Source organism: Mastigoproctus giganteus, chromosome 14, assembly GCF_048544385.1.
Source record: "Mastigoproctus giganteus isolate SK-2022 chromosome 14, ASM4854438v1, whole genome shotgun sequence".
Lineage (NCBI taxonomy): Eukaryota > Metazoa > Arthropoda > Arachnida > Uropygi > Thelyphonidae > Mastigoproctus > Mastigoproctus giganteus.
This window is the reverse complement of record NC_143588.1, coordinates 39,578,139-39,594,571: the sequence shown is the minus strand read 5'-3', so window position 1 is coordinate 39,594,571 and position 16,433 is coordinate 39,578,139. Positions and strand designations below refer to the sequence as shown.

Below are 16,433 nucleotides of genomic sequence, written 5' to 3'. Positions count from 1 at the left end.
TTTGCAAAACTTAAGCCTTTCTTTGTAAGAGCACCCTTTTGTTCCATTCACTAATCTTGTTGCCCCTCTCTGTACTCGTTCCAGCAGCTCTACATCCTTCTTGAAATGAGGCCTCCAGATCTGTATACAGTACTCTAGGTGTGGCCTAACCATTGCCTTATACAAGGGAATAATCACTTCCTTATCCCTGCTGGAAAAATTCCTGTATATCATTGACAATACTCCATGAGCTACTCTTGCAGCCCGTCTGCACTGCTCAGAGAACTTCATATCTGCCTGCACAACCACCCCCAAGTCCCTTTCATTCTCTACCACTGTCAGTGTAGTACCGCAGAGTTGATACGTTGCTCTGGGGTTGCTGTTTCCCATGTGTAGCACTTTACATTTTTCAATGTTAAACTTCATTTGCCACCTCTCAGCCCATCTGCTCAACCTTTCCAGATCCTGTTGCAGTAGCATAGTGTCAGCAGTGTCCTTGACAACCCTGCCAACCTTTGTATCGTCTGCAAACTTGGACATTAAGCTTGATATACCATCATCAATATCATTTATAAATACAGAAAACAATAATGGACCCAACACTGAGCCCTGAGGGATTCCACTAATAACATTAGTCCACGATGAGCAGTGTCCATTGATTACCACTCTCTGTCTTCTCCCCCTCAACCACCCCTTTATCCATAGCAGCAATTTGCCTCCAATGTCACACTGCTCCAATTTGTGTAGCAGTCTTCCATGTGCAACAGTATCAAAAGCCTTTCTAAGGTCCAAGTATATAATATCAAAGCTATTCCCTGCATCCAGTTCTTTTGTGACAGCATCATAGTATCCAATCAAATTGGTCAGGCAAGACTTCCCCTTAACAAAACCATGCTGTGTCCGAGCTATAACTGAAGTCTTGTCTAAATGATCCTGCAGTGCTTCTTTAACCAGTGCCACCATTAATTTTCCTGGAACAGAAGTTAAGCTCACAGGTCTATAATTACTTGTGTCAGCCTTTGATCCTCCTTTGTGAACTGGAGTCACATTTGCACATTTCCAGTCTATGGGTACCTCCCCTGAGTCCAAGAAAGCTCTCATAATTATGGCTAAGGGTTTGCTTACTTCCTTTGCTGCCTCCTTTAATATAACTGGATAGATCCCATCCACCCCGGGTGCCTTTCTTGTGTTTATCTTCAACAGTTTCTCCTCCACTTTACTCCCAGTTATTTCAAGATTCTGTAGCTTACTACTAGAGTTGAATACACCTCTGGCATTCCCCTCGCTGAATAACTCCTCATGTGTGAATGTCGATGCAAAATATTAATTTAGTTTGTTAGCTACCTGAGCAGGATCATCAACAGTTGACCCATCAATATCAAGTGGACCAATCTGATTCATCCCCTTCCTTCTAGAGTTTACATACGTAAAGAACTCTTTGCTGTTTTTCTTTGCATCCCTTGCCAAGGATTTCTCGTAATCTGCCTTCGCCTGCCTAACCTCCTTTGTAACTTGGTTGCATATCAACTTGTATCTATCATAGGCTTCTGTGTCATGTGTTAATTTGTAAGTATCCCATGCATTTTTCTTCTCTGCCATATGCCTCATTAGTTCATCTGACATCCATTTTGGCCTAAACCTTGAACAATATTTCTTAGTTGGTATGTAAAGCCTAGTAACTTCCAAGATAAGTTCTTTGAATGCTTCCCATTTTGCATTTGCTGTTGCTAACATCATCAGTTGGTCCCACTGTATAGAATTTAAATACTGTCTCAGTCCATCGTAGTCGCCTTTACGGAAGCAATAACCCTTCCCTTTACCCCTAATGGTAGTTACCTCTTTGAGTAAATCCCACTTCAGCACACTGTGATCACTGCCACCTAGTGGTTCATTTATCTGCACATTCTTAATGCATGAAGAATCACTGCTGATAATCAAATCCAGAGTATTACTCCCTCTAGTTGCCTCCCGAACATGCTGATGTAGAAAACAATCATCCAATAAATCCACAAAAGCCTTGCTAGTGTGTGAGTGACCAACCCAAAAATTCCAGTCAATATCTGGGAAATTAAAATCCCCCATTATAAGACTCTGATTTACTGGCCCACTCTATTTCCCTGTACAGCTTCTTATTATACTCATCAGAGTCATTAGGCCTATAGCACACTCCTACTCTCAATTTTGATCTCCCAATGCTTATGTCACACCAAACTGACTCAACACTGCACTGTCCAGTGATGTCGACTGGCTTCACTTCCTTGGTTTTTATGTGTTTCTTAACTAATAGCATAACCCCTCCCCCCTTCCTATCCTGTCTATCCTTTCTGTAGACATTGTACTCCCCAAATTGCAGTTCTGCATCCCTTATATCTGTGTGACACCACGTCTCTGATATCCCAACAATATCTGCCTTTGATGTTTTGAGCAATACCTCAAATTCATCAAATTTATTTACTAAACTCCTAGCATTGGTGTACACGCAAGTATACATGCACCTGTTTCTATTCTTAGCTATCCTAACACAACCCATGTGTTTTCTTGTACCGCAATGGCTCCCAGCAGACTCTGAAATATCATGCATCTTGTTTTTCAGGCTTCTGCTCATTCTAATAGAAGCAGTGCAAGAATCTCTTTCACCTCTGCCAGTGGCTACTGTCAATCTATTGGTCTTTATCCCCCCCCCCCAAGCTAGCAGTTTTCCGACCCACCTAACACTGCCTCAATAGCATCAGCAAATATTCTTGCACCCTTTCTATTTATTTCTATTTCGAGTCGTAGATCAGACTCATCCTTGGTCGGATGATGCACGATTTGAAGTTTGTATGGATGAAACTTTTCTTTTTCAGAATGTTATTCACTGTGCACTTTGACACTCCAATATCGGCACTGGCCCACCTGACAGGTTTCTGTGGGCTGGCATGAAACTTACCAATTACTCCAATTCCAGCATCTTCCCTTACAGAAGGGTGACCACATTGAGGCTTCTCGGCAACAGATCCAGTCTGTTTAAATTTCTTCACCAGTTTTCCAACTGCGCTGTGTGTTACTGGATTACTTTCAGGAAGTCTAGCATTAAACTTGTCCACCATTTCCCTCTGGGTCCATCCCTGACGACCACTAAAAAGGACTATCTACACCCAACCCTTTCATCCAGTATTAAGGGCCATTTCTCACCCATAAAGAAAAATTTGAAATGTCTGCAATTCTGTCCAGATACGATAGGATAGGAGGGAGTATATGATGAGAGCCTTGTCAATCAATTCGGCCCTGGAGGGATTGTGCAAGTTAAATTTTCTCAGCGTGGTCTGTGCTTGTTAACAGGAGAGACTGCTTCTACAGGGATCGGATACACTTAAATAGAAGGGGTGCAAGAGCATTTGCTGATGCTATCGAGGCAGCATTAGGTGGGTCGGAAAACTGCTGTTAACAGGAGAGACTGCTTCTACAGGGATCGGATACACTTAAATAGAAGGGATGCAAGAGCATTTGCTGATGCTATCGAGGCAGCATTAGGTGGGTCGGAAAACTGCTGGTTTGGAGGAATTCACATACTAAAAGGCTAATAGTAGCCACGGGCAGAGGTCAAAGTGATTCTTGCACTGATTTTAATAGAATGAGTAGTGGCCTGAAGGATGGGGTGCTGGGGGTTTAGAGACTAGTGGAAGTCATCATGAAACAAATAAATACATGTGCTGTGTTAGGGTAACTAAGAATAAGTACATGTATACTTGCATGAACACCAATGATAGAAGCATAGTAAATAAATTTCATGAATTTGAAGTGCTGGTCAAGACATCAAAGGCAGATGTTGTTGGGATATCAGAGACATGGTGTTGCACAGATATAAGCAGTGTAGAATTGAAATTTGGGGAGCATTACTTCATACAGCATGCCCCACCCACTTTTTCTTACTATTGAATACACCATGAATTGTCAAACTAATAGAGCAAGCTTATCTACGAAAAGATCTAAACCTACCAAGCACTTCCTAATTCATTCCACAAATATATGTGGTCTCAATTCTAATCTCAACGATGTCCATTTCCACTTGCAGTCTGTCAAACCCCATGTACTTTTCCTGACAGAATCTCAGTTACTGGTTGATTCAACTACAGCTCATCTCAGATGCCCAAATTATTTGCTGCATGATTCCTTTCGCCTCAAAGGTGGTACTTGTGCATATGTCCGTTCTGATATTCCCTGTCAGAGACTTGGCAATTTGGAATCTCCTCTCTTTGATCTTCTCTGGCTTAAAAAATCTCTCTCTCTCTCTACCTCATTGTGTCAAATTCATCTGTTGTCTCTACCGTTCTCCCAACTCCACTAATCACTTGGAGCTCTTTGACTTCCTCTCTTTACAACTTGACTTTCTCCAGTCCAACTTTCCTAACAGTGAGGTAATTTTCCTTGGTGATTTTAATGTTCACAACTCCAGCTGGCTTCTGTTTTCTAGTCACACCGACCCAGCTGGTCGAGATGCTGAGGCTTTTGCAATTACTAATGACCTTGCACACATTGTTCATTTACCTACAAGAATACCGGCCAATCCTAATCATACAGCCAATACGCTTGATCATTTTCTCACAAACAACCCTTCTAAGGAGGCCCTTTAGGCACTTCAGATCACAACTTGGTGATTGTCTCTTCTCCTATGGAATCTTTATCTCGTGGCTATTCCCAACTTCGTGTTGTTTGGCATTACAAGAATGCAAAATGGGATGACCTGCGAGACTTCTTTTCTTCTTTTCCTTGGTCGGATTACTGTTTCAAAACTTCTGATGTCAACGTTTGCTCAGATCGTTTCAGTGAAATTATTCTTGTGGAATGGAATCCTTTATCCCACACTCCACTTTAAAATCTCATCCTTTATCTAAACTTTGGTTTTCCAATAAATGTGCTAAGGCTGTTAAAAGAAGAATGTTGCATATCGTATTGGCTTGTTTCTAATTCTTCAGTTTAATTTTCTGCGTACACCAAAGCTTGCAACAATTGTAAAGCAGTTATTAATCAGTCCAAACTAGAGTTTGAACAGGCTAAGAGTAGAAAACTTGCTTCTTGCCCTAATGGTAGACGAGCATTCTGGTCTCTTGCCTTGTGGTCTATTGGCCACAACTTTTGCCCATCTCTGCTCCCACCTTTGTCCAAAACAGATGGTTCTGTTGTCACTTCAGCCAAGGATAAAGCTGACCTGCTAGCATCCCATTTTTCTTCCAACTCATGTATTAATGATCTTGGTAAAACACCTTCCACCATTCCCAACACGCTCCATTCAATGACTCCTGTGGTCTTCCGTCAAAAGGATGTCAGAAGGATTTTGACGAATCTTGATGCTAAGAAAGCTCCAGGTCCCGATGGTATTTCTCCACTTGTTCTCAAAACCTGTGCTCCTGAACTTACTCCTATTCTTTGCAGCCTTTTTTCACTTTCTTATTCCAAAGATGTTTTCCTTTTGCTTGGAAATTTGCTCATATCCAGCCAGTTCCTAAAAAGGGTGAAAAATCCTTCTCATCCAATTATCTTCCCATTGCAATGACTTCTACTCTTTCTAAAGTAATGGAGAAATCAGTTACTTATGGATTCCATCAGTGTCGATCCACTGGTGATATTCTGGCTTATGTTACCCATTTATGGACTAATTCAATGGAAAGGTTCGGTGAAACACAAGTAGTTGCTCTTGACATCTCAAAGGCTTTTGATCGTGTTTGGCATAAAGATCTTCTAAACAAGCTTCCACCTTATGTTTTGCCAACTGTTTTTAGTAATTGGTTATCCGGTTTTCTCTCTGATCGCTCACTGAGAGTGATGGTAGAAGGTTCTCTGTCTTCTAACTTCTCCACTAATGCCGGTGTCCCCCAAGGTTCAGTTCTTTCCCCCACTCTTTTCCTCTTGTATATTAATGACCTTCTTCCATTGACTGAAAATCCTATCCATAGTTTTGCCGATTATAGCACATTGCATTTCACTTTCCACTTTGAGAAACCTTGACCTATTCAATCAGCTTCAATTTCTCGAAAATCTGCTACCAATTCCTTAAATGTCAATTTTCAGGTAATTCTCCAGTGGGGCAAAGACAGCTTAGTTGATATCAACCTGTCTAAAATCAGTCTTGTATTATATCTCGCAAAAAGGATTCTACTGCTCCTATGCTTATCTTAAGTGACACTCTGATTTCTAGGCAAAATGATATACAGTGAAACTTCTCCTAACGGACACCTCTCGTTAACGGACATCTCTCTACAACGGACATTTTCAAATGCCCCAACTGACCTCCATTGGTTTTAACGTGTTTGCAGCTTCTGTCTAGCGGACATTCTCTGTAACGGATGCGGACAGGCAATCTGCACTGTTTCGTTTAGATTAGCACTTAATTTGATCTCCCCATAACGGACAGCGGGCGAGCTCACGGCCCTTTTTCTAGGAACATTTCTTCCACATATTGCCTCAATCGTGTGTTTATTTTCTATTTCCGATTCTCTGAATTTTATCAAGGTTTACGTCGCGGTTCTAAACCCTTTTTCAGGAATTTTAAGGCATGTGTAAAACTTCTGATGAATTTGGTGTGTGCACGGGGGGGGGGGAATATGGTCGGCCTTTCGACTTTTCAGTTTCAGTTTTGTTCAGTGTCGTGTGAAGTGCACAATGTCTTCTCGTAAACATTTAACTTTAAAAGATAGTCGAACTCATGAATGCGTATGATCGGCAAAAAAATAGTGTTCGCAATCTCGCTGTAAAATTCAAAATCGGGAAGACGCAGGTAAGCGACATCCTAAAGGGAAAAAATGAACTGCTCAAACAATTTTGGCAACACGGAAATGATCAGGTTCAAAAATCATTCCCGAAAACTGTTGGACTTCAAATTTGTCGCGCACGTGCTAAAAAAATTCCCATTAATGGGCATATTATTAGGGAAAAGGCTTTGGAGGTTGCGAAATCTATATGAGTAAATGAGTTTAAAGCTTCTGTGGGATGGTTAGACAAGTTCAAAACTCGGCATAAAATTTCTTGGAAAACCGTAAGTGGTGAAGGTGGATCTGTTGATACTGGGGTTGTAACAGAGTGGACCGTAAAATTGGAAGATTTATGTCGTGATTTTGAAGCTAAGGTTATTTACAACTGTGACGAAACAGGGTTGTTTTTTAAAGCTCTTCCTGAAAAAACAATGAGTCTAAAAAACGAAAAGTGCCAGGGCCGAAAAATTTCTAAGGAACGTTTGACTGTACTATTGTGTACAAATATGCTGGGAGACTTTGAACAACCTCTTGTTATAGGAAAACCACAAAATCCTCTTTGTTTCAAGGGCATAAAGTTTAATCTTTTGGATGTTGACTGGAAGTCTAATAAAAAAGCGTGGATGACACGAGATATCATGAGCGAATGGATAAGTCACTTTAACCAAAACATGATTCGTCAAAACAAAAAAATTATTCTTTTCATGGATAATGCTGCATCTCACCTGCACATTGAATTTTCCAACATTGAAATCATTTTTCTGCCACCAAACACATCTGCAGAGTGTCAGCCCTTGGATCAAGGGATAATAAAAAATTTTAAACTTCACTACAGAAAACGTGTTTTAAGACATCTCATTGCAAACATGAACGATGTAACATGTGCGAGTGACCTTGCAAAGAAAATCAGCATCCTAGATGCGATTCAATGGATTTCCTCTTCAGTAAACGCAATTAGAAAACAAACTGTTGTGAACTGTTTTGTAAAGTCTGGCTTCTCAAACGCAAAAATTGAAGTTGTAAACAGCAATGTGGAGCACCAAGAAGAACAAGAACTTCAACATCTATTGATAATGTACAATACTTCCGCTACAAGTGACCCTGGCTACAAAGATATAGACTCGAACCTCACTACAGAAGATGGTGCTCTAGATATCAACGACATTATCATTGATATTTTTCAAGAAGTTCCTCATGAGGATGAAGAAATGGAAGGAGGTCATTCTGTCGAAGAACATATTAACGACGAACCACCGATGAAAATAGAAGAAGCACTCATACAAATCAATTATTTAAAAGTGTTTTTCGCCACTGAAGAAGATACTGAAGGACTTTCGATGGTTTCTTCACTCCAAACAAATGTTGAAAACAAAATTATCAGCCGGAAGAAGGTGCAGAAGAAAATAAGTGATTACTGTATGTATTTTTCATAAGATAAAGTCATAATATGCATAGCACAATTGTATGTATATTATTTACAAAAATATTGTGCAAAATCTGTATATAATTTAATTTAATTTTACATTAAACGTTTAACAATTTTTCTTTATCTCTTGTGTATGTAATTGTATATTATTTACAAAAATATTGTTCAAAATCTGTATATATTTTAATTTAATATTAAACGTTTAACGATTTTTCTTTCTTTTTTTTTTTTTTTTCTCCCTCAGACTTCTTGTTAGCGGACACTTCTCTCTAACGGACACATTTTCGTTCCCCATGGCTGTCCGTTAAAGGGAAGTTTCGCTGTATCTCTTTTGGGGATTACCCTGACTTCTAATCTCTCTTGGCACAAGCACATTACAAATATTGCTTCTTCTGCATCTAAAAAACTTGGTTTTCTCTTTCACTCTCGGCGTTACTTTTCTTCCAAACAGCTGCTCACTCTGTATAAATCGCAAAACCGCCCTGCCATGGAATATTGTTCCCACATCTGGGGTGGTGCCCCCAAAACCTCTCTCAGGCTTCTTTATTCCATTCAAAAGAGGGCAGTAAGGTTGATTAATGATTCATCTCTAACAGTCTCTCTCTCCACTCGCTGTCTCATAGACATACTGTTTCTGCTGCATGCCTCTTCTACAGATTCCATACCTCTTCTACATTCCATGGGCACTGTTCTCCTGAATTGGCTTCTATAATTCCTGCTCTCTCTCTTTCAATACAGTCCGAACACATGCCGCCACCAGCCAACATCCATTTACTGTTCAACTTCAAACTCACAGAACCAACTTTTCATCTTCCTCGTTTATTCATTCAACTTCTGTTTTCTGGAACAACCTTCCTTCATATATATTTCCTGAAAATGTCCTGAATTTCCTGAATAAAGTCTACAGAAGTTCAAGGTCAACAAATATCTTCTTTCGTCTTCTCAACCTCCGATCCAAGCACGGTACTAAGTACTATAGGTTCTAATACCTCTCATGTTTGGGGTTTACATAAAAAAAAACCCAGATTACTGATTTTTTAAAGAGAGCAGAAGATATATGAAATCTAGATGCTGCAGAAGAAAGTTCAGACGGTGAAGATATTCTGCAACAGAGAAAACGTTATGATTTGATCGGTTGTGCTTAGCAGGGATGAAGAGGAAGAAAATCAAATGGATAAACATTATCTGACATATATGTATCACGGTTTGTAAGATGTTTGTTCAGTTATTTCTATTTTTAATAAAAATTAAATTTCCGATAGTTTTAAAAAATGGTGTATTTTTGTTAGTTCTTGGAACGTAACCCCTCTTTTTGTACTGGTTCTTAGTCCTGTATAACATGGTTTTGCACCACACGAGATTTTATAGGACCCTAACTACTGTGTTATACGAGGGTTATCTGTACTCATATTAAAAAAATATAAAATAAAATAAATTTGCTTTTATATCATCCTTTTTAGTAGTAAATTATTAACTCTGTAAAACTGGATGTTATAGCTAACAATGCAATAATCACATAATACAATATTATTCATCAGTCAGAGTATCATGAAAGAAATTAATTTTAAGTTAATATCATTTTATCTGCATTACCTTTCTGGGAACGACCATTGATATGGGCTCACATATGCCTTTTATGGCATGCAGCTTATAAAAACGAAATATTTCACATCTCATTACATCCAATCCACGCTTTGGCATATAACCCAAACCTCGCTGTGGCGATCCAGTTAAATATTGGTTTAAGTAGTGACACCAAGGACTTTCGTTAGTTATTTCATAGTATCTGATATTGCCATCACCCTGAAAAAAAAAAAAAAAATTGAATTTGTCTTTCAAAACATACTGTTTCAAAGTTAAAGTAATAAATAAACTAAACTAAAACCAAGTCACTAAGGGAGTTAGGCAAGCTAAGGGAGATTAGAATTAATATTAGCCATGTAATGCACGGAAGTCTTGGATATTTGTTACTTCAGACAAAAAAAAAGAAAAAAGAAAAAGTATATGAAAAATAATAAATTATGTGCTCTCTTCCTCACATAACTGTTCAGTGGACCACTGAATTTGCAATTGTTTATAACATTTGAAACTTTTGCCTTTGCTCACTTTACTAATGCTATTAGTTAAGAAGCATATTAATATGCTTCTTAGCTAATAGCACCCGCCCATCCTTTTTGTGCACACTGTACTTCCTGTGTTCAAATTCAGCACAATTTAGGTCTGAGTGATATCACATCTCCACTATTCTTACAATGTCTGCATTCGATAACTTAATCAGTACTTTAAATTTATCAAGTTAATTTACAATGCTCCTGGTATTAGTGCACATGTTCTTACTCTTAGTTACACTTACACAGCCCATGTATTCGCTTGTTCCATGATGAAACACAACAGGGCCCGAAATTCCCAAGACTTTACTTTCCAGACTGCTGCATTTTCCAAAAGAAGCAGTGCAAGAATCATTTTCCCCTCTGTCTGCAGCTCTAGTTAATCTGTTAGTCTGTGCCAGACTAGCAGTTTTCCAATGCACCTATCACTGTCTTGATAGCATCAGCAAATATTATTGCACCTCTTCTATTTAAGCATATTCCATCTCTGTAAAAACCTTCTCTCCTATTAACAAGCACAGAGCACTGAGATAAATTTTATCCCATGAGCCTTGCACATTCTTTCCAGGGCCGAATTGACAGAAAAGGCTTTCAACATGTACTCCCCTCCTATTGTACGTGGGCAAGATTGCAGTCACTTTCAAATTTAATCCTAATCTACTCATTCCTTTTGTACAATATATTTCCCATTTCCTTGACAATAGAATCACTGACAATAACTACCTCCTGTGGGATCAGCCCATTCTGCTTTGGGGATTGCCACTGTGTTGCCTGATCACAAGTGAGGGATCTGGTGTTGACTTGGGCAGCTGAGAGCTTGATGGTCCCCCATTTTAATTCCATCAAGAACTTCTTTCTAGATGGTAATAAATGTCCATCAACTATCTATCTATCTGTTTTTATAGTCATGTGGTCCCCTTTGCAGCATACAAATTAATCAGATTACAAGAACAGTCTATTACCATCAAATGTGTAATCACCTCTTTTATAACCTTTGCGACCAATTTTTAGGCTGACCATAACATGGGTAAGATAAATTTCTAAAGGAATCCCACAACACATCCTTTCAGGTTTTTCAAAAAAAGTTCAATACTGCAGAGTCACTTTCCAACACTGGAACTAAAGCACTGAACTGCAAACTGTTTTTTTTTTTCATTTTTTTAAATTTTGTTAAGAGAGTTTACCATACTGATATATAACCTGGAATTACTTTGTTTACTGCCATCTGAGCAATTAAAAATTACAAATTTTTCAAAGTCATCGTCACTCTTTCCATTCAGTTTCACTAATGATACCGTCTGTTTTTTTAATATTTCATTATTGGCAAACCTAAGTTCAAAAATTTGCATACTCAATCAGCAGAGGATGATTGTTCTAGGATAAACTATGCAACTAAATATCTTGCATACATGATACTATTATAATCACTTTGAAATTAGACATGTAAACAAACATTTGTTAACATATCTAATTATACTGCATTTTCTGCCAACTGAAAGTGCAAAGTCATAACTGTACGCGGTACAGAAAGCAAACATGTTACATTGTCCACATTTTTAAATACATGGAAAAACGTGTCTTCTTAAACACTGAAACATATTCTTTTGGCATCTAACCGAACGATACTGTTAAATTAAATTAAGCTTCACATCAAAAAAAAAAAAAACAAGTAAATGTTACATCTTACATAGAGTATACTTTATATTCTTGTTTCATGCATTCCGCATCACATTTTACCAAATATAGACCAGAACACCAGATGGCCAATTCATTAACAAGAGATAAGAAATGAATTTGACAACCAATTTGCAGAATTATTTTAAAAATTCCAAATTTAACAATGAAGCCATAGTCATATGAATTATGTTAAGCTGGCAAACAGAAGGATTGGTCAAAAAACTGAGTCTGCTTAAAATCTGGAGAGTTGGCAACATGTACTTGTGTAATAAACTACTCACTGTATTAATGTGTAAATTGTGATGCCTGAACATTACATTATGATTTGTGGTTGTCAATAATGCAATATCTAGATGGATCATCATGACTTGAAGTCATCAGCTTTTATCTCTGAAACATCCCTCTCAAGCCTGTATGCCACAGTATCGCATTCTGTATAATGTGTTATCAGATGAACAAACTGATAATTATTAAATATATACAGGGTGTCTCAAAAATATTGGTACAAACGTTTAGGGGAGATAGGTAACATCTAAAGGGATGTGAATTGCATAGGAACCCATAACCGGAACCATCACAGGAAAGTAGTAGCAGAGGCACAAGAAGCAGAAATGACACAAGACAGTAATTAGTGGCAAACATTTATTTGACATAATATTAACAATGAAGTACGAGATGGATGCATTTCATGATGTTACAACAGATGCTCGAAGGTTCCACCATGAGATGCGATGCATGCGTGATACCGACGCAGCATGGATTGGCGGACACTGTCGAACACACCTGGAGTTTCTTTGACAGTAGCAGCAGCGCAGACAAGTCTCGCGACGAGATCCATTTCAGTCTCCACAGGCGATTCATACACGACAGATTTGAGGGTCCCCCACAGAAATAAATCAAGGCTCGATAAATCAGGTGAACGTGTGGGCCGGGCAACGGGTCCACCACGGCAATCCATAGATGCCCAAAACGCCTGTTCAAATTGTCACGAACACACCTTCCATAATGGGCAGGCGCCCCGTCATGTTGAAACAAAATGTTGCATTTCACATTTGCTGGAACATCCTCAAGTAATCCTGGTAGAACTTGTTCAAGAAAGATCCGATATTTAGCAGAGTTCATGCGGGATGGTAACAGGTATGGGCCGACTAAGCAGTCACCAACCATACCTGCCCACACATTTCTTACGAAGCGATGTGGTGCCGCATGGAGGTGCACACCATGTGGGTTGGCTTGAGCCCACACATAAGCATTGTGCTGATTGAATAAGCCTCATCCGTGAACAAAACATAGGCTGGAAAATTCAAGTCTTGAACACTTTCTTGGAGAAACCACTGCGTAAAAGCCACACGTGCAGGATGATCTTGGGGGAGCAGTAACTGAACCCTTTGGAGATGAAAGGGGTGTAAGGAATCGTCGTGCCAGACATGCTGTACACTGCAGCGAGACACTCCTAAGGCAGAGGCAACGGCACGTGTGCTGGTAGTAGGATTATTCTGGATGGCATTCAACACATCCACTTTCTTCCATGGCGGGAGTTCGTGTCGAACGTGGTCTGTCCGCACTACTCCTTTTACCTCTAAATGACCCATAATCGCACAAATTTTGATGCACACGCGCAAACAAATGGTCCGGTACATGTCTGTCTGGGAAGCGTTCACCATAAATTCGTTGAGCGGCTCGTCAACTGCCCTATGCTAATCCATACAGTAGGTGCATGTCTGCCAGCTCACAGTTCGTATATCGATGCATGCTCTTCGTGCGGCGACTACTGCTTGAATGAGTAAACCAGAAATTTTCCCTCTCACGAACTGATGAACAGTGCCATCTACCGACTTATGGTGACGTTTCCAGTTATGGGTTCCTAAGTGATTCACATTCCTTTAGATATTACCTACCTCCCCTAAACGTTTGTACCAACATTTTTGAGACGCCCTGTATATGGTCTAACCACTGCATATTAATGAAGTGCTTAATGAAATCCTTTAAAATAAATTTTAAATTGATTTTGAAGAATTTCATGAAAAGAAATTTCATTATTTCATTTGAAGGTTTTTCAACTTAAAATTTAATAAACACCTGCCACATTCTGAGTAGGCTTACTGGAGCCAGTCTTCTTCCATGGGTGACTTCATGTTATTCAACATCATTCAGTGACTCAATAGTATCAATGCTTTTATGTTACAAATAGCAAATGCAAACTAAAAAAAAAAGAATTAAAATCATTGTTTTTCTAGTATTAAGTGATGAAATTAAATATAAGTTGAATTTCATCAGTTTTTTGGAGGCTTGCTTTCTTTGTAGATATTATGACAAAATAAAAATGTATAAATTAAACTTTATCAGTAGTTGAACACATAAGAACACTCACCTAGCGATTAAAATATAGTAGTGTACTTATGTAAAGTAACCTTTAGCAAAATCTCTTATTATTATAAATAACCAAATCAGATATTTGCAGATATGTTACAATAACTAGAATACAATAATGTATCATAATTCAGAATTTAATTACTTTATACACATATAAACTTACTTTGCCTGCAACATACACCATTCTTGTGTCCTGATCATAATATGGAAACAAAACACCAGATGAAGAATCAATGTTCTCAATCCTCAATGGCTTGCTTAAATCATGCTATAAAACAGCAGAGACACACAGTTCTGTTATTTAAATGCTTGTATAAGTAATTATTATGCTAATAACTAGACAGTGGATAATATGCACTAAAAATAGGCAAAATATACAAAAAATATATACAATAATGCTATTATATGCAATAAAATTTTTACGAGGTTTAAGGGAATATATGCATACATGTATGTGTTAAGCATCAAAGCAAGTAAGGCTGCAAGGCATCAGTTATATTTTGTCTGTAAATTCTTGTATGTATTCTGGGACCAATTTGCTTGTTTTCTGGATGAAACACCTCAGTTTTTAGGAGATAAAAACCATATAACCATCACCTCAGTGAAAAAACTCCACAAACATTTCTTGCATCATTCACAGGATTCAAACTGAGGTTTTTCCATCCAGTGTGGGGATGTTGGTGATTATATATACTGTGCTACTCATGAGGGCAACAAATACCAGTTTGTCACAACTGAATTATAATTTATTTACATTCAGTATTTAAATGTAACAAAACATTATGAAAATTTAGCATAAGGGTCATTTTACAACCTGTCACTGAGAAAAATTTGAAAATATGAACCTCCAAAAATTCTACTTGAAATGAAGTCCTCCAAAAAGGCATCAACAAAGTCATCTAATTTTCTCAAAATATGAAATCGGGAGTTATTTTTTAAAACATTATCAAATATATTTCTTATTACCTATCATGACTCTAGGGATAGTTTCAAATCTTTACTTGAACCTTCTTCACTGTTCTAATTGCACTGCTCAAAGAAAGACCTCATATTTCAAGTTCAATTACAGAACTAAGTTATCAAGCAAACTGGGTCTTGGTGAACAGGAAATGTTTTCGAATTGGGAAGGACACCTTTAGAAGTGCCAATAGTAGCAGTATCCACAACATCAAAAATATTTTTTTATAGAATTAAAAGTTTTGCCATAAAGCATAACCATGCACATAATCATATTCCCTACCTCTTCAAAAAAAGACTTGTGGAAGAGGAAGGACAGGTTGCAATCTCTGTAAATAGCTATATGCATAGGAACCGTCATAAAAATATTTTTTATACAAGAATTAATTCTCCCAAATTGCTTTTGGAAGCATATGTAAGACATGAGCTAAACACATAACATGGATCACAATCCAACAGAAAATTTATGATGTAGAAACTGCCTTTTTCACATATGGAGCAGCACCAGTTACAAAAATGTAAACTTTTTTGCCATGCATCAATTCACAGTCTGAGCCATGATAACTGCATATAATGATTCACATATCTTGCAACATGGTGTGACAAAGATATAAGCAGTACAGAATTGGAATTTGGGGAGTACAATGCATACAGAAAAGACAGACAGGGTAGGAAGGGAGGAGGGGTTATACTGTTAGTTAAGAAACACACAAAATCTAAGCAAGTGCATCCAGCTGACATGGGTGGTGAGTGCAATGTTGAGCCAGTTTGGTGTGATATAAACACTGAGAAAGGGAAAATGAGAGTAGAAATGTGTTATAGGCCTAATGACTCTGATGAGTACAATGCACAACTGTGCAGAGAAATGAGTGGGCCAGTAAATCAGAATGTCTTGTAATGATGGATTTTAACTTTCCAGATATTGATGGGAACTTGTGGTTTGGTCACTTGCACGCTAGCAAGACTTTTGTGGATTTCTACAGCAACATGTTTGAGGGCAACCAGAGGGGGTAATACTCTTGATCTGATTATCAGCAGTGATGATTTCTGCATTAGGAATTTGCAGATAAAGGAACCACTAGGTGACAGTGATTACAGTCTACTGACATGGGATTTACTTAAGGATGTAAATACCGTACACAGGGTAAAGGGAAGGGTTTTTGTTTTCATAAAGGTGACTACAGT

General features: G+C 38.3%; 1 protein-coding gene across 2 annotated transcripts in view; it reads right to left on the bottom strand.

Moving 5' to 3' along the window:
* The window catches only part of LOC150075075 (coronin-2B-like), a 432,519-nt gene that overhangs the window by 136,403 nt on the left and 279,683 nt on the right, over nt 1-16,433 (bottom strand). For both annotated transcript variants that reach the window (XM_090388986.1, XM_090388985.1), the window contains 2 exons: nt 14,455-14,559; nt 9,727-9,936 (listed from right to left, as the gene is read on the bottom strand). In XM_090388986.1, coding sequence (XP_090245112.1) covers nt 9,727-9,936; nt 14,455-14,559 — 315 coding nt within the window. The remainder of the gene's footprint in view (nt 1-9,726; nt 9,937-14,454; nt 14,560-16,433) is intronic.